Raw genomic sequence first — 27,608 nt, 5'->3', positions numbered from 1 at the left:
CGTTTGAAAGATGCATAGGTGGGACATGGTTTAGCAGCAGACTTGGTAGCATTAGGTGATGTTTGACCTTTATGGTATTAAAGGTCCTTTCAGATGAGAACAATTCTATGATTTGAGCCTGTGTTTCTTTAGACATGCAGAGTGGTGTAGCCAATACTTGCAGATCGATGTTGCGTACCTTATGAGACTGGAATTTGGCAGTGTGTGTGTTGCCTTTGTGCACCCTAGCAGCTGACTGCTGCAGCTGTTGTAGTAAACAGAAATAAAATGCAGAGGCCAAGGTGTTGCTGCTCTGAAGGGCATCTGTCAGTATTATTTTTATTTCCAATCAGTTCCACCCCAAGAGGTGTGCATGTGGATCAACTGCACCACTGTGCAGCTTACCTAAATGTTGGGCTGAAACAGAACTGTACCAGACTCTACTTTTGGCTGCTCCTTGATACCCTAATTGGATTACTCCAGGCATGTTCAGCTGACAGACAAATACATTAGATTAACTCTAGATTTGCCAGGAAACAAAACCCTTAACAGCATCTCCCTGGCAGCCTTGACAGCCATTTTAGATCTTTCCCTGTCACTCTGAGAAAAAACAGGTGGCATAAGGTGTAGTTTAACAGGACAGGCAACAAGAGTTTCACATTTCTGTGGGTAAGGGTTGTTGATTTGTTTTCTGGTTAGTATGAAAATTGCCTCTTGTCATTGTGTCAGGAGTGTGAAGATTCAAATCTCAGGTTCAGTTGACTGTGACACCCATTTAAATGCAGCTAATACAGGTCTGAGTGCTCCAGCTAAGCGTACTTGGAACAAGAAAATTCAATAAAAGTCCATTTCTGAGCACTGCAGTGATGTAAGCAGTGAGCTGTAAGCAGAGCATTATCCTGGAGGAGGATAAAAGGTGGCAAACTGTTCCCTGAAGCCCTGGCAGTAGTTATAGCTCATTCTTTAGTTCAAACTGTAAGCTAAGGCTAGCAACACTCATCCCTCTTCCAGACACCAGCTGAAGGTGGGAGCTGAAGTTTCACTGTTGGTTTCCCTTTGCCATTTCATTTTTCATCTTTCCCTGAAAGGGAATTGCAGTGCTGAAGGAGCGGTCACTGAAGTGGGAAGTTTCTCAAGGGGGAAATAAGCAAATGAACAAAGCGTTTAAGTAGTTTGGGATCATAGAATGGTTTGGATTGTGAGGGAACTCAAGGATCATCTGGTTCTAACCCCCTTGCTATGGGCATGGACACCTTCAACTAGATCAGGTTGCTCAAAGTTTCATCCCATCTGGTCTTGAATACCTTCAGGGATGGAGCATTCACATATCCTCTGGGCAACCTGTTCCAGTGCCTCACCACCCTCACAGGTAAGAATTTCTTTCTACTACCTAATCTAAATCTCCCCTCTTTCAGTTTGAGTCTGTTACCCTTTGTCCTATCAGTACACTCATTACAGAGTGCCTCCTGTCCTGTTGGCCCCTTTAAGTACTGAAAAGCCACAGGAAGGTCTATCTGGACCTTTCTCTTCTCCAGCCTGTCCTCGCGTTGTTGCGGCCTCCTCTCGCCCTCCTTCAACAGATTCATGCCTCTGCTGTGCTGCGGACTCCAGAGCTGGCCCCATCACTGCAGGTGGGGTTTCATCAGAGTAGAAGGGCAGAATCCCTTCCCTTCAACTGCTGCTCATGATGCTGGAGATGCAGTCTAGCATGTGACTGACTTTCTGGGCTGCAAGCACACGTTGATGTCTGCTGTTCAATTTTTCATTCATCAACACCCTCCAGTTCTCCTTGGCTGCTCTCAGTCCCTTCATCCCCCAGCCTGTTTGAGATTGCATCAACCCAGCTGCAGGATCTTGCACTTTGCTTTGTTGAACTTCAAGAGGTTTGCATGCACCTATATCTCAGGCCTGTCCAGGTCCCTCTTTCTGGATGGCATCCCTTTCATCCAGTGCAGACCACATCACTCAGCCGAACTTACTGCAGGTGCCCTGATCCCAGTGTCCCATGTCACCGGTAAAGGTGTTAAACAGCACTGGTCCTGGTACTGACCCCTGAAGAACAGTAGTTGTCACTGGACTCCACTTGGACAGTGAGCTGTTACCAAGTCTGAGTGTAACCATCCATATCCAATTTAGGGACAAGGATCTCAAGGCTATCTTAAAGTCCTGGAAAGCATGGGACCAGGGAACCTCAAAAAGCAGAAAAAGATTCCTGCCCTAGAACAGTTGTCAGAGGATATCTCTTATGCATGAAGAGGACCTGTTTGAAAACAACCCCAGTGGCATCAGCTGAAAGTTGAGGCAGACAGACCCTTTTTGATGGCAGCTAAATTGCCAAAATGGAGGCAGTTTGATGATGATGAGCCAGCAGTGTGCTCAGGTAGCCAAGAAGGCCAGCAGCAGGCCTGGATCAGCAATAGTATGGCCACAAGGAGCAGGGAAGTCGTTGTGCCCCTCTGCTCAGAACTTGTGAAGCTATACATCAAATACTGGGTTCAATTTTGGGCTCTTCAGTACAAGAAAGACAGTGAGATGCTGGAGCATGTCCAAAGAGTACAACAAAGCTGGTGAAGGGTCTAAGGATAAGTCTAATGAGGGGCAGCTGAGGGAACTTTGGGGAGAAAAGGGAACTAGGGGGAGACCTTGCTCTCTACGTCTCCCTGAAAGAAGGTTGGACGCAGGGGGGGGCAGACTCTTTTGCCCAAGTAACAAGCCATAGAACAAGAGGAAACAGCCTCAGGTTGCACCTGGGAGGTTTACACTGGATGTGAAGAGAAATTTCTTCACCACAAGGGTTGTCATCTATTGGAATAGGCTGTCCAGGGAAGTGGTGGAGTCACCATTCAGGGAAGTACTTAAAAGATGTGTAGATGTGGCATATGGTTTAGTGATTGATGATCTCAAGGATCTTGTGCAACCTGAATGATGCTATGAGAAAGTGGCAGGATGAGGGGACAGTGATGTTTGGATGTGTTGATGGCCACGATACAGTGGTGTGTGTGTGTGTGTGTGAGGTGTGGGGTGTGTGAGGTATGACGTGCTTCAGGCCTGTGCTTCTACCCAGAGACGCTGGACTTCGATCTTTGTGTCCCTTTGGTTGTTACAGGGCCTGCTGAAGTTCTGATCTGCGTTGTGAGACGTTAATTAACGCCTGTTAATTAACGAATTCAGGGTGCTACGGGCGCTTGCCCCAACCCCCGATTTGGGGAAGGCCCTTGCGGAGAGGGAGGCGGAGAGCGCGGGGAAGCCGCTGGGCGCCTGAGGGGAGCGGGAGCGCGAGCGCCCCGGCGCCCGCTGGGGGCGGAGCGGTGGCGGGCCGGGGGTGGAGGCGGTGCCGCTGCCGCTGCCGCTGGAGCGGAGCCTGCCGGGGGCGGGCGGAAGGGCTGGGGAGAGGCGGTGGCGGGAGGAGGAGAGAAGAGGCACAAGCAGCAGCAACAGCAGCATGGCGGCCGGGCGCGAGCGGCTGAGCGCGTCGCCGCCTCCTCCTCCACCGCCTCCTCCTGCCGCCGCTGCCGCCGTTGCTGCTGCTCCCGAGCCGGAGCCTGCGGGCCCGCTGCCCAAATAGCCGCCCTGTCCGGTCCTGCCCCGCTCGGAGAACGTCCCGGTCATGGAGCTCGCCAAGCCGGCCTTCCCCGCGCTGCCGCAGGCCAAAGAGGACTCTGAGGTGAGAGGCAGAGAGAACGACGGGGGGGCCGCCGCTCGGGCCCGCCTGAGGAGAACCGCTGCCGACCCGGTTCCTGCGCCCCAGCCCCGCGTGGCGAGGGTGGTCCTGGCTTCCCCATCCCTTGTCCCGACACGGTCTGGGGGGCCCTGTCCCCCACCAGTGGGGTATGTTCTGTCCCCTTTACCTCACAACCCGCTTCCCCTGGCCGCAGGGACCCCGCTGAGACCCCAACGCAGGCCTCACTGGCTGCCCCCCGAATCCCCACCGAAGCGCAGGTCTGTCTCCTCCCCTCTCTATTGGTGACACCCCCGTTCTAAGGCACCACTGCCGGGGCTGTGCCACTCCCGCAGGACCACCGACCACATCCTTCGGTGCTGCCTGTTGTCTTCTGTTCCCTGCCGTCTCCATGGCTTTCTCTCAGACCCCCTGCCCTCCTGCACCTCCCTTTGGGATGCCTCCGGTCACTCCCCGTCTTCTTCCAGGGCTTTTAGCCAGCCCTGCCTGCTTTCACAGAACCCTTTCCAGTTAATCTCCGTTGGCTTTTACCTTCTGCTAGTGCTCTCCCCTCAGCTTCTTGTCTCTGATGTCCCCTTTTCTGTGCCTCAGTGTGTTATGGCCTGCCTGTTAGCCGCCCTTTTGCTTTCCACTGCGTGTTCCCTCTCCCTTTGTATGGTCACCAGTCCTCCATCTGCTGCTGGCTGCCTGCTTGCCCCTTCTATGTCCGTGCAGAAAGGGAACGAGCTGCTAACAGGGAGTACCTACCTGTCCCCTTCCTAACATTTGGTGCCTACTAACTCTTTAGATACTCCAGAAACAATTGGTGAGTCTATTGGGGAGGCATTTTTACAGCGCTCCAGAGCCAAGACTTGCAAACTAAGACAGGTGGCAATATCTGCCAAGACTAAACTGCGCCCTGTGTGGTGTCAGAGGAGTCGGGTCAGTGCAGTGTCTGATTTCTGAACTTGGCTTAGCTTCTCAGGCCTGACCCTGGAGGCTGGTGGGGTGTTTTCATGTGTCACAAGCAGCCCAAAGGGCCCTGCTTTCATAGCTGTTGGTTATTTAATGGAAAAAGTTGCAGTGTTCACGTGGAAAGTTGATAGCATCAGAGCTTTACAGGTTGTTGTATGCTTCATAAACATCAGCATTTGTTCCTGCTTGAATGGAGTTATTGTTGAATGCTGCTGTTGTGGTAAGTTACCTGAAATACAGAAGTTACTATGTCTCCTTTTTGTTGTCAAGGTTTAATAACCTCCTTATGTCAAAGCCAGGAGGGTGTTTGCCGGTCACCTTAATTGTTTTCAGAAGTTGTAAGCAGTTTGTATCTGAGTTTAGAATTTGTTTGTTTTTAAATATCTTTTCTTTCTGGAGAAACCAAACATGGTCTACAGTTACTTCTGAAAATGATTAATTAAAACCTGGATGGTTTTTTTGAAGCTGTTTAGAATGAAGTGTGTGGTTAAAATAATTTTAGAAGCAGGGATTGCTTCCAGTCTTACCAACTCTTAGCTGATGAAAACTGAAATTATAATAATCTCCTTCAAAATGGACTTTGCTTTTTGCTCTCTTTGTGCTCTATCTCAATAGTATAATGTATAGAGTGTTAGAACTTCACATGCTGTTAGACCATAGTGGAGAAATTGAAGAAATATTATTTAAAAACTCCAGGTGACTTTTTTTTTTCCCCAGCACCTTACACTTGTGTCTGACTCGATCTAAATGCATCATAGTTGGGAGTATTTGAGGAAAACAGAAAAGTTAAAGCCAGTGTGAGACTGTCAAAGTTCTTGTGGAGCTAACTTGAGCAAAACATAAGAGATTTATTCAGCCTTGGGCTTTCAGACCATTTCTTAAGGAGATGCTTTGGAAAAGCAAATTAAGGAAGCTAAAATAATTCTGCCCACACACTGTAGTTACTCGTGGAAAGCTGAAGATCATCTCATGTATATTGCAGTGAGAAGGCTCGTTAAGAAGTCCTCTCTAATATTATTTCAGGAAGCTGGCTGTGCTTGGTTTAATGCTGTCTTGGTAGATGTGATTTCAAGATATTGGGAGGAGGAAGGGGAGGAGAGATAACTTGGGAAACCCCTGGTTTACTTTCTGAAGTGCACCTTTGTGGTAATTTCAAGGCAGTCTAACTGCAACCTCCCAACTCCCTTCTCCTGACTGACACAAATAACCATATTACAGCTTAAATAATAATAATTGAAAAAGAAACCAAACAAGTGAGCTGATCTGGTTAACTGCACAGCTTCACACTCCAGTGTTGGCACAAGAAGTCCAAGAGCAGGCAGGGCTGTCTGTTGGGGGGGTGACAGCAGGCAGTGGATGGATTGACTTAGGCAGGCTGCAGGAATACACTCTAGATAAATAGGTCAGTGTTCTGCCCTGTAGACTGTTTGCAGTGTCCCTAATCCATACCTAGTGTTGCATGTTGCTGGAGTTTTAAACTACTTGGCTATTGGTAATTTTTAGAGCTTGGGAAATGCCACATCAAGAAATGTTGGTGGTATTTACCTGCTGGAGAGAGTTGTGCTTTCCTCTGCATTCCTCATCAGTTGCCATTTCTGGAATTGATGGATCAGAAACTGCTTCTTCTAAGTAGTTAGTGATCTGTGTCACTTTTGGGTTGGTTGGTTGTTTTTTGCTTTGAGTGTTGTGTTTTTTGGGGGGCAATTTGTGTGTACTTAAAGTTCATTCAGGTGGTGAAACCCTGTTTGTTGTAGGTCAAGCACAGATAGGTATTTGCCAGCACTTGCCATGCTTTGGTACCACCATGTGTCAGCGGTGGCTTGTACTACTTCCTCTAGTCTGCTCTCATGTGCTGGCTGTGGTCTGGGTGAGTTGTCCAGTCCTGCAAGATTAGCTAATGAAGGCTGGGGTAAACCAGCTCCTGTCTTTCACTGGTGAATCCATGGTAGTTAAAAGCTGAACTCTTTTTACAGGTCCTTGTGTCATCTGAGTGTCTTCTAATTTTTGGATAGTTGTGGAATCACAGGAGGATTTGGGTTGGAAATGACCTTTAAAGGTCGCCTAGTCCGACTCGCCTGTAATGAGCAAGGACATCAACTAGATTAGGTTGCTCAGAGCCTCAAACAACCTGATCTGGAATGTTTCCAGGGACGGGGCATCTACCACTGCTCTGGGCAACCTGGGACAGTGTCTCACCAGCCTCAACATCTACCTCACCATTCTTTCAAAGCTTTTCTGGTATATGCCATCAACGTCTGTAAACTCTGCATGTGCCTTTATAGGTTGGCAACAGTGAATATGTCAAAGTCTGATGAGTAATACTGATTGTGCACAGCATGGAAACCATTTCCAAGCTTAGATTTAATTCTATTTTTCTAAAATTGGTACATTTGTCAAGATGAAGTCTCAAACTTTCTTAAATCTGAGACGTTCTGGCTGGTTGGTTGTGGGTGTGGGTTTTTTTCATGTATGGTTAAAGACTCTTTAAAAGAGGATCAGGTTATTAGTTGTATGCTGGCATGTTGGAATCCTTGAATGATAGTGGTTGGAAGGTTGCAGATCATTGAGTCCACCCTCCCTGTCAAAGCAGGATCACATAGGGTGGGTCATACAGGAATGCATCCAAATGGGTTTTGAAAGTCTCCAGAGGAGGAGATGCCACAACCTCTCTGGGTAGCCTGCTCCAGTGCTCTGTCACCCTTGCAGTAAAGAAGTTTTTCCTCATATTGAGGTGTAATTTGCTGTGTTACAGTTTGTATCCGTTGCCTTTTGTCCTATTACAAGACAAGAACTGGGACATCTTAGCGTTTCTGGAAAGGTGGTAAATAAAAACTGGAATAATTTAAAGATTTTAATGTGAATTATTTTCCTATTTAACATTAAACAAAAATAAAGAGTTAATACTAGAATACCCCTAATGGGAACACAGCAATAACTACCAGTTCATTTCTTTGTTAAACCATTAGCATATCTGCTTGGAAGCAGGCTGAGTAAACTAATAATTGTGATGTGTTTAGAGATGGTTTTATTTTTTTAGGACTCTCCATGGTTTTTGTAACGGAATTATCAGCTTATTGACTGAATGGTCACATTTGCCTTTTTGTTATGCATACGAGCTGAGTTCTCTTTTTAGCACATGATTTTTTGGAAGGAATTTACATTTCTTGACAGCTATATTTAGTCTGAAATGCTAATGGATTTTTGACTGCCTTTTTAGCTGTGCAACAGTGCAGTCTGTCTAAAGGTGGAACACATCTCTTCAACTGTTTTATACTCTTACTTGTAATAGGGAACACAATCCCCCTTAAACACAGTGATTCCCCTCCTCTGCAGGGGGGAAATCTTAAAATAAGTAGGAAGCCTGGAGTATAATACTTATTTTACCTGCCCACAGAAGAAATTTAAAACAAATGCCATTTTATGCTGGGAAATGTAAATCAGGTGACAGATTTTGATCATAACTCTGTGGGATACTCTCAGACGACTTTGCATACATCAGAAGCAGTGCTCTGTGGCAGCTGAAGTTGAGCAATCCTGTCAGTCGTGATTAACTCACGCCCTGTCAGTCCTGATTACCTTGCGCTTTGCCTCTGTGGGCAGCCTGTTGAGTCCACAGGAATTCACACAGATGTGAAGGTGGCTCACAGCTGGAGCTGTTTGTAGGACTAGGGGGGCTTGTGGCCAAGAGGGCCAATGGTATCCCCCTACTCTGCCCTGCTGAGAACACCCCTGCAATACTGTATCTGGTTTGGGCTCCCCAATTCAAGAGAGACAGAGCTCAGCAAAGACAGAAAGCTCAACAAAGAGCTACAAGGATGACTGGGGGATTTGAACATCTCTCCTGTGAAGAAAGGCTGAGAGAACTGGGCTGCTTAATCTTGAGAAGAGAAGGCTGAGAGGAGATCTTACAAATGTCTACAAATATCTGAGGGGTGGATGTCAAGATGAAGGTGCCAGTATCTTTGTGGTGGTGCCCAGTAATAGGACAAGGAACAACAGGTAAAAACTGGAACACAGGGAGTTCCACCTCAACGTGAGGAGAAATGTCTTTACCATGAGGGTGACAGAGCTCTGGAGCAGGCTGCCAAAAGAGGATGTGGAGTCTCCTTCATAGGGATGCATTCCTGCGTGGCCTGCCTTAGGTGATCCTGCTCTGGCAGGGGCATTAGACTCTGATTTCTGAAACTCCCAACCCCTAACATTCTATGGTTCTATGACTTAAAGGATGTTAGGGTTTTTTTCCTTTAAGTTGCTCTATTTTTCTTCCCCATGAGGGTGGTGAGGCACTGGAACAGGTTACCCAAGGAAGTTGTGGAGGCTACAAGCCTGAAGCGTTCAAAATCATTTTGAATGGGGTCTCGAGCAATCTGGTCTAGTGGGAGGTGTCCCTGCTCATGACTTTGGGGTGAAACTTACAAGATCTTCAGTGTCCCTTGCAGCCCAAATTATTCTGTGATTTTTGTGATATTTATCTAAATGAGGATTGTAAAGTGACTTGGCTGTCCCTATGTAGCCTTGCTCACTAGGCTGCAGGTAAGAGTGTGAAAAAGGACATTTTTACCATTGTAAATAATAGTGATAATCTGAATTCCATTTTTCTCTACTGGTAAAACTTGCTTCATTAGTGCTTATTCTACAAATTCATCATAAAGTGAATTAAGGCCTTTTATTGTAGTGGGTAGAAATGGCTTGGGATCAGTGTGAGAGACATACTACTAGAAGAAATTTAGATGAGTCTTAGCTTCTATGCAAGTCTATCCCTCGCTACAAGAAAGACATTAAGGTACTGGAGTAGTTCCAGAGAAGGGCATCAAAGCTGGCGAGGGGTCTGGAGAACAAATCCTATGAGGAATGGCAGAAGAAACTGAAAAGGAGACTGAAGGGAGATCTTTTCTCTACAACTCCCTGAAAGGAGGTTGGAGCCAGGTGGGGGATGGTCTGTTCTCCCAAGTAACAAGGAATAGGATGAGAGGAAATGGCCTCAGGTTGAACAAGTTAGGTTTAGGTTTGACATTAGAAGAAACTTCTTTACTGAAAGGATTCTCTAACACTTGAACAGGCTCCCCAGGGAAGTGGTTGAATCCTCATCCCTTGAGGTGTCGAAAAGAGATGTGGTACTGAGGAACATGGTTTAGCAACAGCCTTGGTAGAGTTTGAGAATGATTTGACTTGGTCTTGGTCAAAACTTGGTGATCTTAAAGGTTTCTTCCAACCAAAACAATTCCATGTTTCTATTTAAAAAGAAGCTAGTACAAAAAATGTGCTGGTCCTGTCACTTGGTTCTGTGCTTCATATGAGCTGAGGAATTCTGCCTTCCCTGCTCGATCATGCTTTAATCAGCCAGGTCTGCAGACCCTGTGTGCTAATTGGTATTTAACAAGCTACTAGGGTGTCTTTTGGACCAGTGTCACAGAATGGGACAAATTAGAAACATTTTTCTTATCTATAGTCTATCCTTTTCCATGGTTTGTTTCTCTTTGCTAAAACAACTGTTGTTTTACTGTTGGATTCTTCTTCCTTCCTCTGTCTTCTGTAGTTCCCACCTGCTATTGTTTTTCCTCTCCAGCTTCCTGCTTTTGTATTCCTCTGTGTTTTCAGAAGCCAAAAGGATGAGGACATCCCACTGTCCCAGTACTCTACAAACAGAACACACTGTTCAGCTGCTTCCCAGCCCATGTTTATCACTGTTGAGGCTCCCCAAACTGGGAATCTGTGACTGAACCCATCTAATAGCTGGCTTTGCTAAAAAGGGGCTTTACCCATGCTGCCAACCACCCAGTGTTGTCACTGGTTTTGTCCCCGTGCTTATCTGACCTGTGGTGACCTGGGGCAGGGAGCTTACAGCTGGCTTTGCTAAAAAGGCTGTTGGTTGGGGCCATTATAGTTCCCTGAGTGTAGCGATTAAGCAGTAGTGCAAAGGTGGGAGTGGAACTTCACCCTTTAGTGAGCCACTGCTTTGGTTTGAGTTAGCAGTGCTGTCAAAGCCTTTCTTCACCTCCTTATACAGCTCTGTTCTTGTTCCTGGCATGGCCACATCTTGAGGGAACAAAAATACGGGACTTCATTTTTCAGTATCTTATGTATCTGCATTAGAACTTCCACTTGAAAACAAACCAAAGATACTTAGCCCTGAAGTGGTCAGGCAGTTGGACTAAATGATCATTGGCCTCAGAATAATAATAGGTCACAGAATCCCAGCGTGGTGGGGATTGGAATCTAGTCCAACCCACCTACTAAAGCAGAGTCACCTACAGCAGGTTGCCCAGGATCACAATGTCTGACTCCCATCAGTTGGATGGAGTCACTTCCAATTGAAATAATTCTATAAATATATGTAAAAAAATACATATATATTAAAAAAGGGGCAAAAAAGCTTCTACTGGAGTAACTGTCCAAGAACATGAAGCCTGACTGAAACTACAGACAGCCTTTAATGTCACTCTTGTTTGTGGCTCTTTTTGAGGCCCTTAAAGTAGCAGAGTATCCAGACATGACAGGTCTCAGTAATACTCAAATATTTTACTTGATTATTTCTTCAGTGCCTCATTTAATTTATCTGGTTGCTTACTAAAAGGTGGCAAGTGAGGACTACTGCTTTAGTGTTTTATGATTTCTCCTTGACAATTGTTTAGAATAGATTGACCAAGGAGGTGGTAGAGTTACTGTCCCTGGAGGCATGCAAGAAACATGCTGGCATCACACTTTGGGACGTGGTTTTATAGACATGATGGTCTTAGGTGGAAGGTTGGACTCAGTAATCTTAGAGGTTTCTCCCAACCCAAACAATTCTGTGATCCCATTTTGCAAAGACTGTTGGTGTCACGAGGTTTATTTTTGTGCAAGTCTTTAATGATAATGTCCTCCCTACCACCCTTTTGTGGACTGTATCAGCTGGCACTTTTTTCCAGTCTAAAACACTTTGAAAAATAAGATGTCATCTCATTTAATTGTGTAAAGTAAACTTAAAACTGCCTCAGAATTAAGCATAAAGCTCCTATGTTAAGGTAATCACTCAGGGATCAGGAACCATCCACAATCCAAGCTGTAGCCAGCTCAGAGAGGTGTTGGCAGTTAATGATGCCCTGACTGTGCTGATCCTACACTGTGTAGCTGTAATTTTAATTTCCTGCATAGAGCAGTACAAAGTTACAGCCAAGAGATCCGTTGGCCAGAGCAGATGAAGGAGTTGAAGCAGGTCAGCAGGATTTGTGGCTGTCATAGTCTTCACAGTTGTTTTCAGCTTTGGTTTCACAACTTGTGGTTGTGAGGTTTGGAGGAGAGACTGAGTCTTACAGCTTCTATGAATATTCCACTAGACAGGGAAAGAAATTTAGGCAGGAGGATTGTGACAGCCCTAGATTTTTGAGGTATGCAAGGAACAATAAATCACACAGAAGTCTTGCTGTAATGAGCTCTAATGGGATGAAAAATCAGTAGAGAGAGGTGAGTGATGCTATTAATCAAGAGCAAAAGAGCTGTTAGGGTGTTGCAAAACGTCAGAAATCTGAAGTAGCCAGGAAGTTACTGGGAGTGTTGTGCAGCTTTCAAAAGGATCTGAGGCCTTGAAAGCAGAGAAACCCACTGCAGATGGTGGGTGATGCTGAGCAGATAAAGGCCCCAGCACCTAAAATCTAGAAATATCTTTATTGCTGTTGGATTCTCCTGCTAAATAAACCTGCTGGATAAACCTGCTGATTCTGATTTATTTTACTGGTGGTTTTGTTTTTCCAGCACCTTTCAGAGCTTCTTCTTTCAATCTAAGGTGTTTTGCAGTCTCTACTAATTAGGCAGCAGGAGTTTAACCATAACAAAGTGCAGTATTGCAGGTTGCCTTTCAACCAAGGCTGAGCTTTGGCAAAGACCAACTGAGATGTACTTTTTATATGTGAAAATTAGGTGGGCCTTCAGATTCAAACTGTCTGTTAGGTAGCAGTTAAGTGTTGCCACTTATCGCCATTTCACCACATTCCTTTTGGTGAGGTACACAAATTGCATCAGGTGTGTTGTGGTGCTGTGTTTGAGAACCACAGCCTTTGCTTTCATGCAGATTTTGAACATGGACAAGTCTCAGTGTCGGGGCTGTTAATATAAAATTGATATTATTAATTTTTTAATTAGTTTTAAGTCCTTGCCAAGGTTGCTCTTGCAGGAGAAAGTCCATGTCTGTGTGCATTTGCACATCACTGTGAGGTGTCATGGTTTCTTGCCATTAAACTGTTCTTCAACAGAAGAGCAAGTGTAGCTATGGCAAAATATTGGCAGAACTGTTGGCATAGTGATTCAATGTAGTCTGGATATTGGTTATCAAGAAGCTCTTTGTCACGTAGACAACTCTCACCTGTTCATTGCTGCCTTCAATTGGCTGTAGATGGGGAAGGGAGGGATTTGAATGTGCCTTATTCCTTTTTGTCTTGCTAATCCCTCTGTTCCCAGACAGCAGTTGAAGTGTTTTAGATGGACTTGTAGAATTACAGAATGGTTTGCGTTGGAGTAGAACTTAGAGATCATCTAGTTCCAGCCCTGCTGCCATGGGCAGGGACATCTTCCACCAGACCATGTTGCTCAAGGCCCCATCCAGCTGGGCTTTGAACACTCTCTTTGAACACGCTTCTCTGGGTAACCTGTTCCAATGCCTGACAACCCCCATGGGGAAGAATTTCTTCCTAATGTCTAATCTCAGTTGAGCTTCTTCCAGATAGTTCCTTGCATTTCATTTGTGCAAATACAAAATACACCAGACACGTGCAGTGAACACCCTCAACAAAACAGTCACCAAACCACGTCCCTCAGTACCGCATCTACATGGCTTTTAAGTCCCTCCAGGGATGATTATTCAGCTGTTTCCCTGGGCAGCCTGTTCCAGGGCCTTATAAACCTTTCAGTGAAGATTTTACAAATGTCCAACCTCCTTTGGTGCAACCTGAGGCTGTTTCCCCTTGTCCTGTCTCGTTAGTCTGGAAGATAGTGTCTTTCACTGAGTTGCCACTGACTAGTTAGAACCAATTGAATACTCAGTGGCAAGGAGTGCTGCTATTCTTTACAGCTCTGGGGCATCTGTGGCTCTGAGTAACCTGATCTAGTGTGAGGTGTCCCGGTCCATAGCAGGGGGGTTGGAACTGGATGATCCTTGAGGTCCCTTCCAACCCTAACAATTCTATGATTCTATGATCCGCAGTTGTTTTCTTAGCAAAATTCTTGTGTTTGATCTGATAAAAAGGGAAGCTTTCAGTTATTTGTCTGTTGGGTGCTTCACAGTGTGGAAAGCATGGTTGATGAATGAATTCCTCAAAATGAGACCTTTGCTTAGGTTCAGTCTACATTAATAGATTATTTTTGGATAATTTTGCATGACACTTGAATAACCTTGTGTTGTTAGTTTGAAAAGCCTGGAGTTTGTCCGACTCCCCTACCAGAGTGGGTTCACCTAGAGAAGGTTACACAGGACCGCTCTAGACGGGATTTGAATGACTCCATAGATGGAGACTCCACTGCCTTGTTGGCCAGCCTGTTCCAGTGCTCCACCACCCCCTCTAAGGAATAGTTGTGTTAAGTCCTTTTGATCACACTAGTGATGAATTTGTGTTTTTGTTATGCTCCAGATTAAGACTTTTAAATTCTGCAAGTATGTACATGGAGTTATAAACCCACTTAAACACTTTTGTGCTCCTGGAGTGTAACTTTCAGAGTTTTTCTCACAATATTGTTTTGTGCTTGGACAAAACAGAGGGTTTCTTGCTTTTTGGCCTCAGATTGTGCTACGGGAGGATATTAGCTTGGATATTAGAAGAAACTTCTTCACTGAAGGGGTTCCCAAACCCTGGAATGGACTCTGCCGGGTGGTGATTGAATCCCCATTCCTGGGGGTGTTTCAAAGATGCAGAGATGTGGTACTGAGGGACATGATTTAGCACCAGACTTGGTAAAGTTAGAGAGTGGTTGGACTCTATGATCTTAAAGGCCTTTTCCCACAAAAACAATTCTATGATTCTAATTATGCTCTCATACATGCAGTAAGACAATGAGATTATGTTAAACCTCTCTTAGGTCAGAATTCATTGGACAGAGTTCTATAAATATTATCCTTTTGTCACAGGATTTCTATTTTCTACTGAAAGGAGATTTTTATGGTTACAGCTGGAACACACAAGAGTAACTTACTTTACTTCTCTGGGTCTTTTGCAAAGACCATTTCTGTGTATTTTATATCCCTGATTGTCTACCATTTTAGGTAGTATTCAAAGAATTGCTTTGAGTGGCTTGATATTTGTTTGCTTTCTCAGAAATGTTGTCCCAGATTCAATTCAAGTGGTTTCCAGATTAACTTCACTGATACTAAAATCCTTCCTAATTCCACTTCCAAGAGCCAGCAAAACACCACTGAGTCATCATGTGTGTGTCTGAGGAAGCACTGGATTTGATTTCTCTTGTGTGCCTCAATAAAAAGGGAGGTTAACAGGAAGTTGATGCTGAGCTGGATAGTGCTGCAGGTTAAGATCTTGGCTCTTTCATAGATTCGTTGAATGATTTGAGTTAGAAGGGACCTTCAAGATCATCTAGTTCCACCCTCCCCACCATGGGCAGGGACACCTTCCACTAGACCAGATTGCTCAAGGCCTCATCCAACCTGGCCTTGAACACCTCCAGGGAGGGGGCACCCATGACTTCCCTGGGCAACTGTTTCCAGGGTCTCACCACGCTAAGCACCAAAAATTTTGTCCTTTTCTCTAGGCTGAATCTCCCTCTTTTAGTTTAAAACCATCACCCCTTTTCCTGTCACAGCAGGCTCTGGTAAAAGTCTGGAGCCTTCTCCAGTCTGAACAGACCCAACTCTCTCAGCCTGTCCCCACAGGGGAAGTGCTCCAGCCCTCCGATCATCCTTGTGGCCTCCTCTGGACCCTCTCTAATAGTTCCACGTCCTTCTTGTGCTGGGGGCACCCTTTTTGTGCTTGGGATTGTCCCAACCCAGATGTAGGACCTTGCACTTGGCTTTCTTGAACTTCATGAGGGTGGCTTGGGTCCATCTCTCCAGCCTGTCCAGGTCCCTCTGGATGCCATCCCTTACTTCCAGCGCTATCAACCTTACCACACAGCTTGGTGTCATCCACAAACTTGCTGAGGGTGCACTCAATCCCACTGTCCACAACTTCTTGTTGTAACCCTGATCTCCTTTCAGAGGTGGAATATTTAGAGTTGTAATTTTCTCAGAGTTTAGAGGATTTTTGGAACCAAACAAGAGCGACATATGGCAAAGTTTTTTCTTAGCTGCCCATGTGCGTGGAGCACCCAGCAAAGTTACATAAAGAAATGCATGCAATCTATTTGCTTTGGTGTGTTTGCCTGTTTCCTTTTTATTTTCTCTCCAGCTGGTAACTGTGATCTCAGATACAACTCCTTCGTGTGCCTGGGTCAAAGAATGAGTAAGAGCCTGTTAATAGAGGACAGTGGGAGTTGTAGAGAGGGAAAGACAGGAATAGAGCTTGCCTGAGCATTTTGCTCTTCAGCTTTGGCAGCTCTCTTAAATGGGCTGAAGGATGAAAATGTTGATACTGGCTCTTGCTGAGGGCAGTTCGGATAGATAGAGGGACAGGTTGCTGGAGTTGGGGCTGTTCAGCCTGGAGAAAGGAAGGTTCCAGGGAGACCTTATAGTGGTCTTACAGTACCTGAAGAGCGCCTGCCAGAAATCTGGGGAGAGAGTTTTCACAAGGCCTTGTGGTGATAGGACAAGGGGGAATGGATTTAAGATGGAAAAGGGCAGATTTAGACTGGATATTAGGAAGAAATTCTTTAGAGTGAGGGTGGTCAGACACTGGAACAGGTTGTCCAGGGAGGTTATGGATGCCCCTTCCCTGGAGATGTTCAGGATCAGGTTGGACAAGGCCTTGAGCAACCTGATCTAGTGGAAGGTGTCCCTGCTCAGTGTAGGGAGGTTGGAACGAGATGATCTTTAAGGTCCCCTCCAACCCAAACCATTCTGTGACAGTAAGTAGGTGGGGATGTGATGGTTCCCCAGTGGTGGACTTTCACAAAATTGAGGATCTGAGATCTCTGGAAAGATGTGATGTGTGGATTAACTGATGGGGAGTACTGTGTCATTTGTGGCTGAACACAAGTGTGTGCATTTACCGTCCTTCCTGTCTTAACTCTCTAGTGGAGGTTCACTTCAATAGCTTGCTGAGTTCACAGAAAACATAACTTCTAAAGATTGTTAAAGAAAAATCCTAAATATTCAGAAGAAAGTTATTTGGAATATGTTAGTTGGGGCAGTGTGGATTTTAAGGGAGTTACCCACTATACTTATTATCTTCTGTTTTTTCAGTGGCTGTAGGAATGTGCCAGGCAAAGGAATTCTTTTCGCTTCTGGGGCTAGTACAGAATGTTCTAATGTTCTTTCCTCCTTTTTCTTTTTTTCCTTCCTGCCTTTTCTAAGCAGGAAGCTAAGGTGTGGATGTACAATATGCAGGCTTCATCTCTGATGTAGAGGTTTCTTCACATTAGCTTTTAAAATGGTGTTACTTGCACTTGAGCGTTACTGGTCTCCATGTGGAGAGTTAGCAGTGAGTATGACCACTGTGCCGTTGCATAGCAAGTAGCTTGTACAACCTGCAGAATAGAGATTTTGCTTCTTTTATATAACATACACATGCAAATCTCTGCTTGAATGTGTTCTGTTATTTTTTTTTTTCCCTTGTGCCCATTTATAATTGTGAGTTTTGTTTTGTTTTTAAGGATTGGACCTATCCGATGAGGAGAGAGATGCAGGTATGACACAATTTAATGTATCATTTGAGTCAAAACCTGTAGTGTTTTCAGTTTAAAAAAGTGCCTAAAAAAGGCCTGGGATCAAAATAAGTCTTTAGGGGTAAAGTGTTAGGCAACACCATGGGAGGGATGTGTGAGGAGTGGATACGTGCTTGGATCTCTGCTGTACAAATACAAAGAAAAAAGTGTGTTTTGTCTTTCAGAATCCCCACCGTGTTATGTTTTTGTCTTTGTTTTTAGGAGATCATTGTTAAAAACGTATCAGAGCTTTGCTTTTTAGCTTGAATTTGGTTGGAAGTAAGTGCTCTTCAGCAGGATGGACAATAAAATTTTCCTACCACAATGTCACTGAGTCTTTGCTCTAGATAAGATCAGCAGACTTGCATGTCTGTGTTGGTGGGGAGAAAAATGGCTGAAAATTGGTATTTTCCTGCTGCTAAGACTAGAAGACTTGCCATACATGTATGTCTCTTCATGTGAGTGATTTTTTAGAATTAATTATGACACATTCATACACAAAGTTAATGTCCCCCTCATTTGGTCTGGGGCTGGGTAAGGTGCAGTGATCAAACTGGAACTCGATCCAAATAAAGGACTTGATTCCTGTTCCAAAGCAAGATCTCCTGCACAAAGATCATGTTTCTTTTGGTTTGCCAAACGTTTAGACCATTGTCCTGTTAGAAATGACACTTGATAACACCTCTCACTGCCACATGAATGACTTGTTCCCATGGCTGTGGTCTGAGCTGAGAGGGATGTATTCTCTTGGGTAATTTTCACTTGGTATTAAATGTCTTTTCTTTTGCCTCCTAGGAAATTTTACCTGGGTTATTTTTAGGCCCATATTCTTCAGCTATGAAAAGCAAGGTAAGATTTTTAGAATACCATAAGGAAACTTTGCTGTGCTGATTTCATTTGTTACTGCAGATGCATTCAAATGTTAGTTATATAGGTGTAAATTTGCTGGCAATCCTCAACTGGAACATGCAAGATGCCAGAGAAGTGATAAATGGTGCATTTATGGGGTGGACCTTTTATCCTACAGCATTATCTGATTTGGTGTTGATGCCTCCCCTTTCCAGAGTGGAGCCAGGTGGGGGCGGTTTCTTCTCCCAAAGAACAAGTGACAGGACAAGAGGAAATGGCCCCTGGTTGCACCGGGGGAGGTTTGTGTTGGAAATGAGGAACAATTTCTTCCCTGAAAGGGTTGTCAAGCCTTGGAACAGGCTGCCCAGGGAAATGGTAGAGTCCCTATCCTTGGAGGGATTTCAAAGCCATGTAAATATGGTGCTGAGGGACATGGTTTAGTGGTGACCTGGCAGTGCTGGATTAGTGGTTGGACTAATCATCCAGTGGTGATGATCTTAAAAGTCTCTTCCAACCAAAACAATTCTATAATTCTAACTCTCCCCTCAGGCACATCCTGGGGCAGCTGGCACTTAAAACACTTTGTTTACCATAACAATCTTGTGACCTAAAGGGTTGCTCCAGGAGAATAGTGAAAAAAAGAACCTCAGTTAACTTTTTTTTTTCATGTGGCTTGAAGTGCTGCATGCATTTATACTGACACATGTACTTTCTCAGTTCAGCTTGTCAGCTTTTACCTACTTCTTGCAAACCAGAGAAAAAAGGCAAGTTTGCAGTGACTTCCATATCAATTGCATTAATTGGCAGCTTTTTGTAATAAAATCGAGTCTTATAGGGAAGGTCAGATAGGTAAGAAAAACTCTATCAAGCATTTTATTTCCCTTGCTAAAGTTGTGTTCCTCAGGGGTCAGTGCTGGGTCCAATCTTATTCAATATCTTCTTCAACAATCTGGATGAGGGGACAGTATACCCTCAGCAAGTGTGCTGGGAAGATTGGCTGATATTCTAGAAGGCTGTGCAGCCATTCAGCAAGATCTGGACAAATTGGAGAGCTGGGCTAAGGGGAAACCTAAGGAGGTTCAAAAAACAATTAAGTGTAGAGTTCAAAAACAGTGAGTGTAGAGTACTGTACCTGTGGAAGAACAGCACCGGGCACCAGTACAGATTAGGGGTTGGCCTGTTGGAAAGCAGCTCTGTGGAGAAGCCCCATGGAGTCCTGGTGGACAGTATGTTATCTGTGGGACACCAATGTGCCCTTGTGGCCAAGAAGTCCGATGATCTTCTGGGGTGCATTAAGAAAAGTGTGGCCAGCATGTTAAGGGAGGTTCTCTTCCCCCTCTGCTCCACCCTTGTGAGACCACATCTGGAGTATTCTGTCCAGTTTCAGGCTCCCCAGTTCAAGAGAGACAGGGATATACTAGAGAGTGTCCAACAGAGGCTGCAAGGGCAATGAAGGGACTGGAACATCTGTCTGATGAAGAAAGGGTGAGAGACCTGGGGCTGTTAAGATCTGCTCTCAGTCTTCTCCAGACTAATTAATGCTTATAAGTATCTGAAGGATGGGTGTCAAGAAGGTGCCAGCCTCTTTTCAGTGGTGTTATGTGATAGGAGAAGGGGCAATGGATGTAGACAGGAAGCTCCACCTCAACATGAGGAGAAACTTCTTTACTGTGAGGGTGACAGAGCAGGCTGCTCAGAGAGGTTGTGGAGTCTCCTCTGAAGATAGTCCAAAACCCATCTGGATGTGTTCCTGTGTGACCTGCAGTAAATGATCCTGCTTTGGCAGGGGCGTTGGATTTGATCTTAAGAGGTCCCTTCCAACCTTTCCCATTCTATGAAAGTGTTGCAACACAAATCAGAGCTGAGAACTCACAGGTATGCAGTAAAATAAGGTAAATTGCATCTACACTAAAGACACGTAAGACAAAGCTTCTATCTCCAAATTACCTCAAATTAGGTGATTTTACTTTCAAGAGTTTGATTCCAGCAAGAACCTGATGCTAGCTGAGAATTATTGCATCATATAGGGACTTGGAGTTGCAGGCAAAGGTGGGCAGAGATAAATTAGTTCACTCAACGCTGCCTTTTTTCCCTGTTCTCTGTTATTGTTCGGAATGGTTTGGTTATTTTTTTCTTGCAGCTCCTAATGACTGTGCTTTGTTTTCTCCAAAGACAAAATTTTTCATGCTGTGCTTTGAATATTAGAAAACAAGATCTGATTTTCCTTGAGGACACAATACAGCCATGTTGTATGTTTAAGCATAGCTTTTCTTTCTATTACTGTGTAACAGCCTTCTTTTTTTATTTAAACAAACCAAGATTTAGTAAGCTTTTAAATAAGATTTAATCAAAATGTCTTGTGTGTTTTCTTGTTTTTCCACAGCTACCTACACTTCAGAAACATGGAATAACCCATGTAATATGCATACGGCAAAACATTGAAGCAAATTTTATTAAACCAAACTTCCAACAGTTATTTAGGTGAGAAATGAGCCAGATTTGTGTCCTTTCTAAATATTTTCGTATTGTCAGAACTATTTGAACGATGTACTGAGATGCAGAAAGACTTACATCCAAAGCATGAAGTTTATTCATCCTGCTGAACTCCAGATTTAGGCAAGTCTGCAAATGAGAACTACCCACCAAAGTTACTCCGAGGACAATTTGTCCTGCTAATAATAACATTTGAGGTGACTTAATATACCTCTGAAAAAGCTGCAGTGAGCCCCAGGAAAGAACACTGCTCTGTATTTACACACTGATGGGAGCAGATGAGTATGTAGTACACCACCTTCAAATAAAGCTGAGGCACCTGTAGCATGGAGATGTCAGCCAGAGGGACAGGCTGGACAGGCTTGAGGTGGGCCCATGGTAACCTCATGAAGTTCAATAAAGCCAAGTGCAAGGTCCTGCACCTGGTTTAGGGCAATCTCAAGCACAAATACAGGCTGGGTGCAGAGTGGATGGAGAGCAGTCCTGAGGAGAAGAACATGGGGGTGCTGGTGGTGAAAAGCTGGTCATGTGCTGGCACCATGTACTCACAGCCCAGAGACAAACCAGGTCTAGGGCTGCTCTTCAGCAGTGTGGGCAGCAGGTGGAGGGAAGGGATTCTGCCTCTCTGCTCTGCTGAGACATCACTTGCAGTGCTGGGGCCAGCTCTGGAGTCCTCAGCACAGGAGAGATGTGGACCTGTTGGAGCAGAGCCAGAGAAGGCCATAGCCAGGTTGGATGGGGCCTTGAGCAATCTGGTCTAGTGGAAGGTGTCTCTGCCCACGGCAGGGGGGATTTGAACTAGATGACTTTTAAGGTCCCTTCCAACCCAAACTATTCTATTGTACTATGGCACTTGTGGATTCCTTCATGTCTAAGAGGTGTTTTGATCAGGGGATGTTGGAGAAGGTTCTTTACTTGCTTCCTCATTAAGGACAGCTCTGAAGTCTGCTTGGTTGTAGAAGTGCTGGAGAAGTTCTTACACCAGAAAGTAAAGCCACACTGGTTGCTATCTGTAGATTTGGGTGTTGTAGTGGGATTGAATCAGCTGTACCTGTACTGGAGGCAGCAACTTAGTGTTATTGTCTACTCACAAGAGCTGTTTTCATTGCAGGTATTTAGTCTTGGACATAGCAGATAATCCAGTTGAGAACATAATACGTTTTTTCCCTATGGTAAGTGTCTCTTTGTTGATGTGAGTGGGTTGGGAGTGGAGGTGCCAGTAGAAGTTTTCTGAACTTAGGATATCCACCCTCAAGCACCTGGAAGGACTGTGAACTCTTCAGTGACTTTATTAATGCCACTTTAAGTGTAATTAACCTCTTTTATACAGATATAGAAACTAAGGCAGAGTTGTAAGAGCTCTATCATCTTATAGTCTCACCAAAAAAGAAAAAAAAAAGAAAGGAAATTAGAAAGGACTGGTCTCAGACCAAAGATGTCTAGGAGGTCATGGGAGAGTGCTAGAGAAACTTGGCCCCTAGGAAACTTATCTTTTGAGCTCAAGAGTATTTACTTCTCTTGTATCAAATACTATTCAATATGTATCAATACAAATTCAACAGTAAATAGTAACCAGTTGTTGTAAATAAGTTTCACAGCATCTCCAAACCTGTGCTGCAGAGGAATTAAAAAGTAACTTTAAACTAAACAGTGCCTGTTTACATACTGACCTTTGAAATAGATTAAACCCCTAGTTTTGAGCTATGAGTTTGTATCTTTATTTTAGGTTAGTTTGCAACAGTGAAAAATCCCTTTTGGTTTTTCCTCCTCAAAAACAAACAAACAAACCTGAAGAAACCCCAATAAATCCCAAGCCCCACCAAAAAGATCTTCTGGCTTCCCTGTCTATGGCAGAGGTGGTCATGTTTTGGCAGAGCAAGGGGACAAATTAGCCAGTAGCTTGCAGCTTTTTTAACATACTTTCTGAAGTATAAATACTTTTGGTCAGGGGATGCTGGAGAAGGTTCTTCGTGCTTCCTCATAAGGACAGCTCTGGAGTTTGCTTGTTTGGAGAAGTTCTCTGACCAGAAAGTAAAGCCAGGGGGTGTCCCTGCCTGTGGCAATGAGTTGGCACTGGATGATCTTTGAAGTTCCTTCCTACCCAAACCATTCTATGATTATAGAGGGTAGTGTATATAGTGTATAGGGGACACTCATTAGACTTTTATGCATTTTTATTTCTGGCTTTGCAGTAGTTTTTCGCTGAAAATTTTATGGGTATTTGAATGCCCAGAAGAAAGAGAAATGTCCAGTTGAAGTGATATCTAAGTCTGTATAAAGAATGTGTCATTGTCACTCTATAAAAAGACTGATGTTACATTCTACAGTTTGGTAGAATTTTTATATCTAAAAATAATCTGAAACTTTGAGCCTTGTAATTTTTTTTTTCTTTTTAGACTAAAGAATTTATTGATGGAAGTTTACAAAGTGGAGGTAAAACCCTAGTAACTTTACCCTTTTATTTGCTGATACATTGTTGTTAAAGCTTTAAAACTAGCTTAGTGGTAGAGGCTCTTGAGTATGAAGCTTTCTTGAATTTGGGGGTTTATTGGAATTTACTTGTATTAGACAAGTTCAGAGCAAAGTGTTCTTTCTTTCTGCCTCTGACTGGAAAACAAATCTTTTTGTAGCTCTAGCATATTTTTCACTTTAAACACAACTGTGTTCTCTGTATGAATGATTTTTGTCCCCTTTTGTGTAGGGCCTTAAACCTGTGTTGTTGTACATTCTGCTCCTCAAATCCTTAGAGGAGCAGTATCCCAGAGCAGCAGTGGACAGAGCAGTAGTTTAGTAATGTAGAGTGTGGTAAGGCACTATTCTTAAGATATACCTTGCTGCTGTGTAGTTCTCCATATATAGGAAAAAAAATAGATTTTAAAGAATTTTCTTCAGTCTGTTCAAGTGTGGTTGTGGCTTTTTTGCCTTCTCAGGAAAAGTTCTTGTCCATGGAAATGCAGGGATTTCTAGAAGGTAGGGAATGATCCATGCTGCTTTTTGGTTTATTTTATTATTATTTTAAACCAATGGAAAGACATTTTTATTGATTTGTTTATTTATTTCCTTTCAGTGCTGCCTTAGTTATTGCATACATAATGGAAACATTTGGGGTGAAGTACAGGTAGGAACAGGAGTTCTTACTGTCTAACTACCAAAAAGGAGTTCTTGCTACCTAACTAACAGTAGTAGTTAACAGTAGGCAACCATTTGTATGAGAGAGTATTTGAGTACAGCCAGAAGTCTGATGCCTCTGTAGGTATTCGTCTTTTGATTCAAGCATTGTAAATGAAGAATCAGTTTGGAGAGAACATAAACATGTATTGACTCTCAGAAGCCAGTTGCTGAGATTAAGTGAAGACTTTAACGTAGGGTAGATTGTCCCATCTCACTTCCCTCCAGGTTTATTTACATCCTTCCTTTAGGAAGAAGTAGTTACCTGCTGCTCATGGGAGCAGGATCCCAGCCTACGCAGATTGATGCTGTGCTGTAAAGCTAGAGGAGAGGCCCTGAGAGGCTGGTTTTAAGTAGCTGAAAACAGGTCAGCAAGCTGAGGAGTGGAGCTGGAGGTGGGCAAATGTTTTGCAACTTCTCCTCCTTATTTTGCTCAAACAATTCGTTACACAAACCAGTTTAGAGGAGAATTTAGAGGTTGTGTATTTCCTAAGAACTGATAGAAGGAAAACTGAAGCTGCAGAGCCTTTTGTCATAACCTGTTTCCCACTAAAGTAGTTTCTCTTTCTCTTTCTAAGGGATGCATTTACTTATGTTCAAGAAAGAAGATTCTGTATTAATCCTAATGCTGGTTTTGTCCATCAACTTCAGGTGACTTCTTTTATTACTGGTCATAACTCAAAAGCTATTTGATGAATCATCTTCCTGCACAACAGCTGTTTCTACTTAGGCTTAACATTTACTGTAAGAATGTGCTTCAAGTCAATGTCAGGAGCTGTAATGGAGCTTGGGAGGGAGATGAATGGGTATCCTGGTTCCTTAGACGTTAGACCAAACAAAGCTGGGAATGGAGGAGAAATAAAAACCCTGTTTTGTGCAGTGATCAAGAGGCTCTGAAACAGGCTAGCTGGGGATAAGGAAACTGCAGCGTGAGAACTGTGCCACACACCAGTGATGCTTCTTGACACTTGAATTCCTAGGTGATGGAATTCGCAGGTCTGGAACAGCAAACAGTGATACTGTGAAGTTGCTTTGTCGCAGTCCAGGAGTCTGCTGGGTGGGCAAATGTCAGAACAGTGTGTTGAAACAGACTTGCAGTGTCTCTGCTGTTACTTAGGTGGCTGGCATCAAGATGACTCATATCTCTTGAGTTTGTTTTTTTTTTTTGTTTCTAAAGTAACTCTTGTGAGGAGTTGCTGTGTAGCCCTGGAAGTGTGACAGGCCACTGAAACACGAGGTCAAAGCCATCTCCTCGTAATAAATGTCTGAAGCTACTGTATTCTAGGATTGGTTTGTTCCTATTGAGTTGCCTTCTGCGAGCAACAAGTTCTCTGAACGTTCTCACAGAACTGTTTCAATGGAAGTTTACTTTTCCTTAATGCCATTTTTTGATCACCCTTTAAGTTTTGTTTTGCTCTGTCTTCTTGACAGTATATTTCTCATGTCAAAGCAGCAAAGAACTCTCTTCCGCTAAAATGTATGCCTTCCTCTAAAATGTATGCCTTCCTCTAAGACACTCTAATCAGTCTTAGGGTAATCTGAATTAGTCTTCAACTTTACCATGAGGATGGTAAAATGATAGAACTTACTGAGGTTGGAAGAGACCTTTGGGGTCATCAAGTCCAACTGCTCATCTAGAAATCACAATCCTACCACTACTGCTAAGCTGCTACCACTAAACCACATCCCTAAGCACTATATCCACGTGTCCCCTTGAAGGATGGTGACTCCACCACCTCCATTGGCAGCCTGTTCTGGTGCCTGATAAACCTTTCTGTGAAGAAATTTTTCCTGATATCCAACCTGAACCTCATCTGGCACAACTTGAGGCTGTTTCCTCTTGTCCTGGGGCACTGGAACAGGTTGCCTAGAGAAATTGTGGATGTCCTGGAAATGTTAAGACAGGTTGGATGGGGCCTTGAGCAACCTGGTCTAGTGGAAGGTGTCCCTGCCTGTGGCAGGAGGGGTGGAACTAGATGATCTTGAAGGTCCCTTTTAACTTAAACTATTCTATGACATTGTGATGGTTTTAAGGCTATATCTTTAATTTCTTCTCACAGAGTTGGAGCAGAAAGGTAAACACTACAACAGATGTGATTCTATGATCCTTACACAGCAGCATGCCAAATTAATAGCAATATATATTAAACTTTTTCAGGAATATGAAGCCATCTATCTAGCAAAATTAACCATCCAGATGATGTCACCACTGCAGCTGGAGAGATCCCTTTCGGTTCCTCCTGGTACTACAGGTCAGAAGCCTCTTCTGTTGTGTATGATGCTACCTGTCTCACTGGGGACTTTTGTACTCCCTAAGTAAATTTCTAGCTGTGACTTTCAGACTTTTGAGGAGGAGATGGCTCCAAATGGCATTCAAACTCCAGTGTGCAGTACTTAAATATTCTGTTCTCTGGCTAAAATTCCCTGTGGTGTCCTTCACCCTGCCCCTTCTCCCTGTCCTTCAAAACCCACAAGTTCCCCAGAGGCATCAAGAGGAGCAAGTTGAAAGCAGCCAATGTTCCTGATATTGCTGCTGCCTTTAAAATTAAGGTGGTTGCTCAGGAAAAAAAAAGTTTTGCTGCATCTTTAAACAGATAACAGGGGATCAGGGCACGTAAAAAATGTTACCTTCATCATCTAGATGGGGGCCAGTAGCAACTCCAGCTAAAGGTCAGTGAAAATGCAGTTTGGGAGGAGATGCAGAAGGGGAGTGCAAAAAATGGTGGGTTCTAGGGAATTTCTCTTCCATGTGAGAACTGAGGGAAGAAAAGTGCTGTCACCAACTGGCTGTCCAAAACCTGAATGTCTTCAGGGTAGAGTCTTGTTATTGACTCTTCTTTCAAGGAAACAATTATAACTGCCCTGTAGCCCTGCTCACAGCTGATCTTGTTCATCTGAATCCTTCTTCTTCTTGCCTGTTGCAGGAAGCTTGAAGCGAATGCATGAAGAGGATGAAGAACTTGGAACCATGCAAGTGGCAGCAGCACAGAATGGATGATGCCTGAGGACAAGCATTGGTGGTACTGCAAATTCCTGTCAAGAAAGGTGAAGAAAAATAGGGAAAAAACAAACAAACAAACAACATTAAAGCAAAATGATGAACTCACACACACACACAGAGCTTCTTTTCAATTACATGTTGCTTTCAGATGTGAATCTGCCTCTGCAACACACTAAGCATCATTTTTAAGATGTTGGACTTCTTGAATGACTAGATGGCACTGATTGTTTTACTCCTTTTTTACACTTTACAGTTTTATTCTAAACCAAGATTTTTTGGACTTGCAAAGAGGTATTATTGCAATAATGCACTTTTCATACTTGAAATTTCTTTATTTGTATGATATAAAGTTATTACTTTAAACAAAAATGCAAGCTGGGGGGGAATTTGTTTATAAAGTTATTTGTGTAATTTATAACGAGAGACTTTAGTAAAGAAAAAGTTTGCTAAAACTCACCTTGTTCTCAGTATGTATCATGGTGGTGCTTGTGGAAATGTGCTGCTGCTGACAGCTGTGCCACAGCAGTGACCTCATCAGTACTGAAGTCTTTACCTTGTCTTAAAGCCTCATTATCCGTTAAACTCTTGATACTGACACTGAGTCAGAATTGTTTTGGCTGCAAAAGACCTATAACATCATTCAGTTCAACTGTTAGCTGAAGCAAGTCTGGTGCTAAACCATGTCCTTCAGCACCACATCTCTGCCTC

The 27,608-nt window shown here is 43.8% G+C and overlaps 1 protein-coding gene across 1 annotated transcript; it reads left to right on the top strand.

Annotated features, from left to right (window-relative positions):
* The first annotated feature begins 3,557 nt into the window (after window positions 1-3,557).
* STYX (serine/threonine/tyrosine interacting protein) lies at window positions 3,558-27,202 on the top strand. The gene is made up of 11 exons (XM_054400182.1): window positions 3,558-3,643; window positions 17,339-17,371; window positions 18,185-18,238; window positions 20,622-20,719; window positions 21,843-21,903; window positions 23,128-23,164; window positions 23,662-23,701; window positions 23,799-23,849; window positions 24,478-24,550; window positions 26,058-26,151; window positions 26,824-27,202. The coding sequence occupies exons 1-11, from the start codon at window positions 3,587-3,589 to the stop codon at window positions 26,895-26,897; spliced, it is 672 nt and encodes a 223-aa protein (XP_054256157.1). The 5' UTR covers window positions 3,558-3,586; the 3' UTR covers window positions 26,898-27,202.
* Window positions 27,203-27,608: the final 406 nt, after the last annotated feature.

The sequence above is a fragment of the Indicator indicator genome, chromosome 4 (assembly GCF_027791375.1).
Source record: "Indicator indicator isolate 239-I01 chromosome 4, UM_Iind_1.1, whole genome shotgun sequence".
In the NCBI taxonomy this organism is placed as follows: Eukaryota; Metazoa; Chordata; class Aves; order Piciformes; family Indicatoridae; genus Indicator; species Indicator indicator.
Note: the sequence above shows the minus strand (reverse complement) of the source record. Positions and strands in the feature narration are given on the sequence as shown.

Coding starts and splice junctions, on each gene's coding strand:
- STYX (XM_054400182.1), top strand. CDS start 3,587: ATGGAGCTCGCCAAGCCGGCCTTCCCCGCGCTGCCGCAGGCCAAAGAG. Junction 20,720..21,842: donor AACTTCCAACAGTTATTTAG/GTGAGAAATGAG, acceptor TTTTCATTGCAG/GTATTTAGTCTTGGACATAG. Junction 26,152..26,823: donor GGTTCCTCCTGGTACTACAG/GTCAGAAGCCTC, acceptor TGCCTGTTGCAG/GAAGCTTGAAGCGAATGCAT.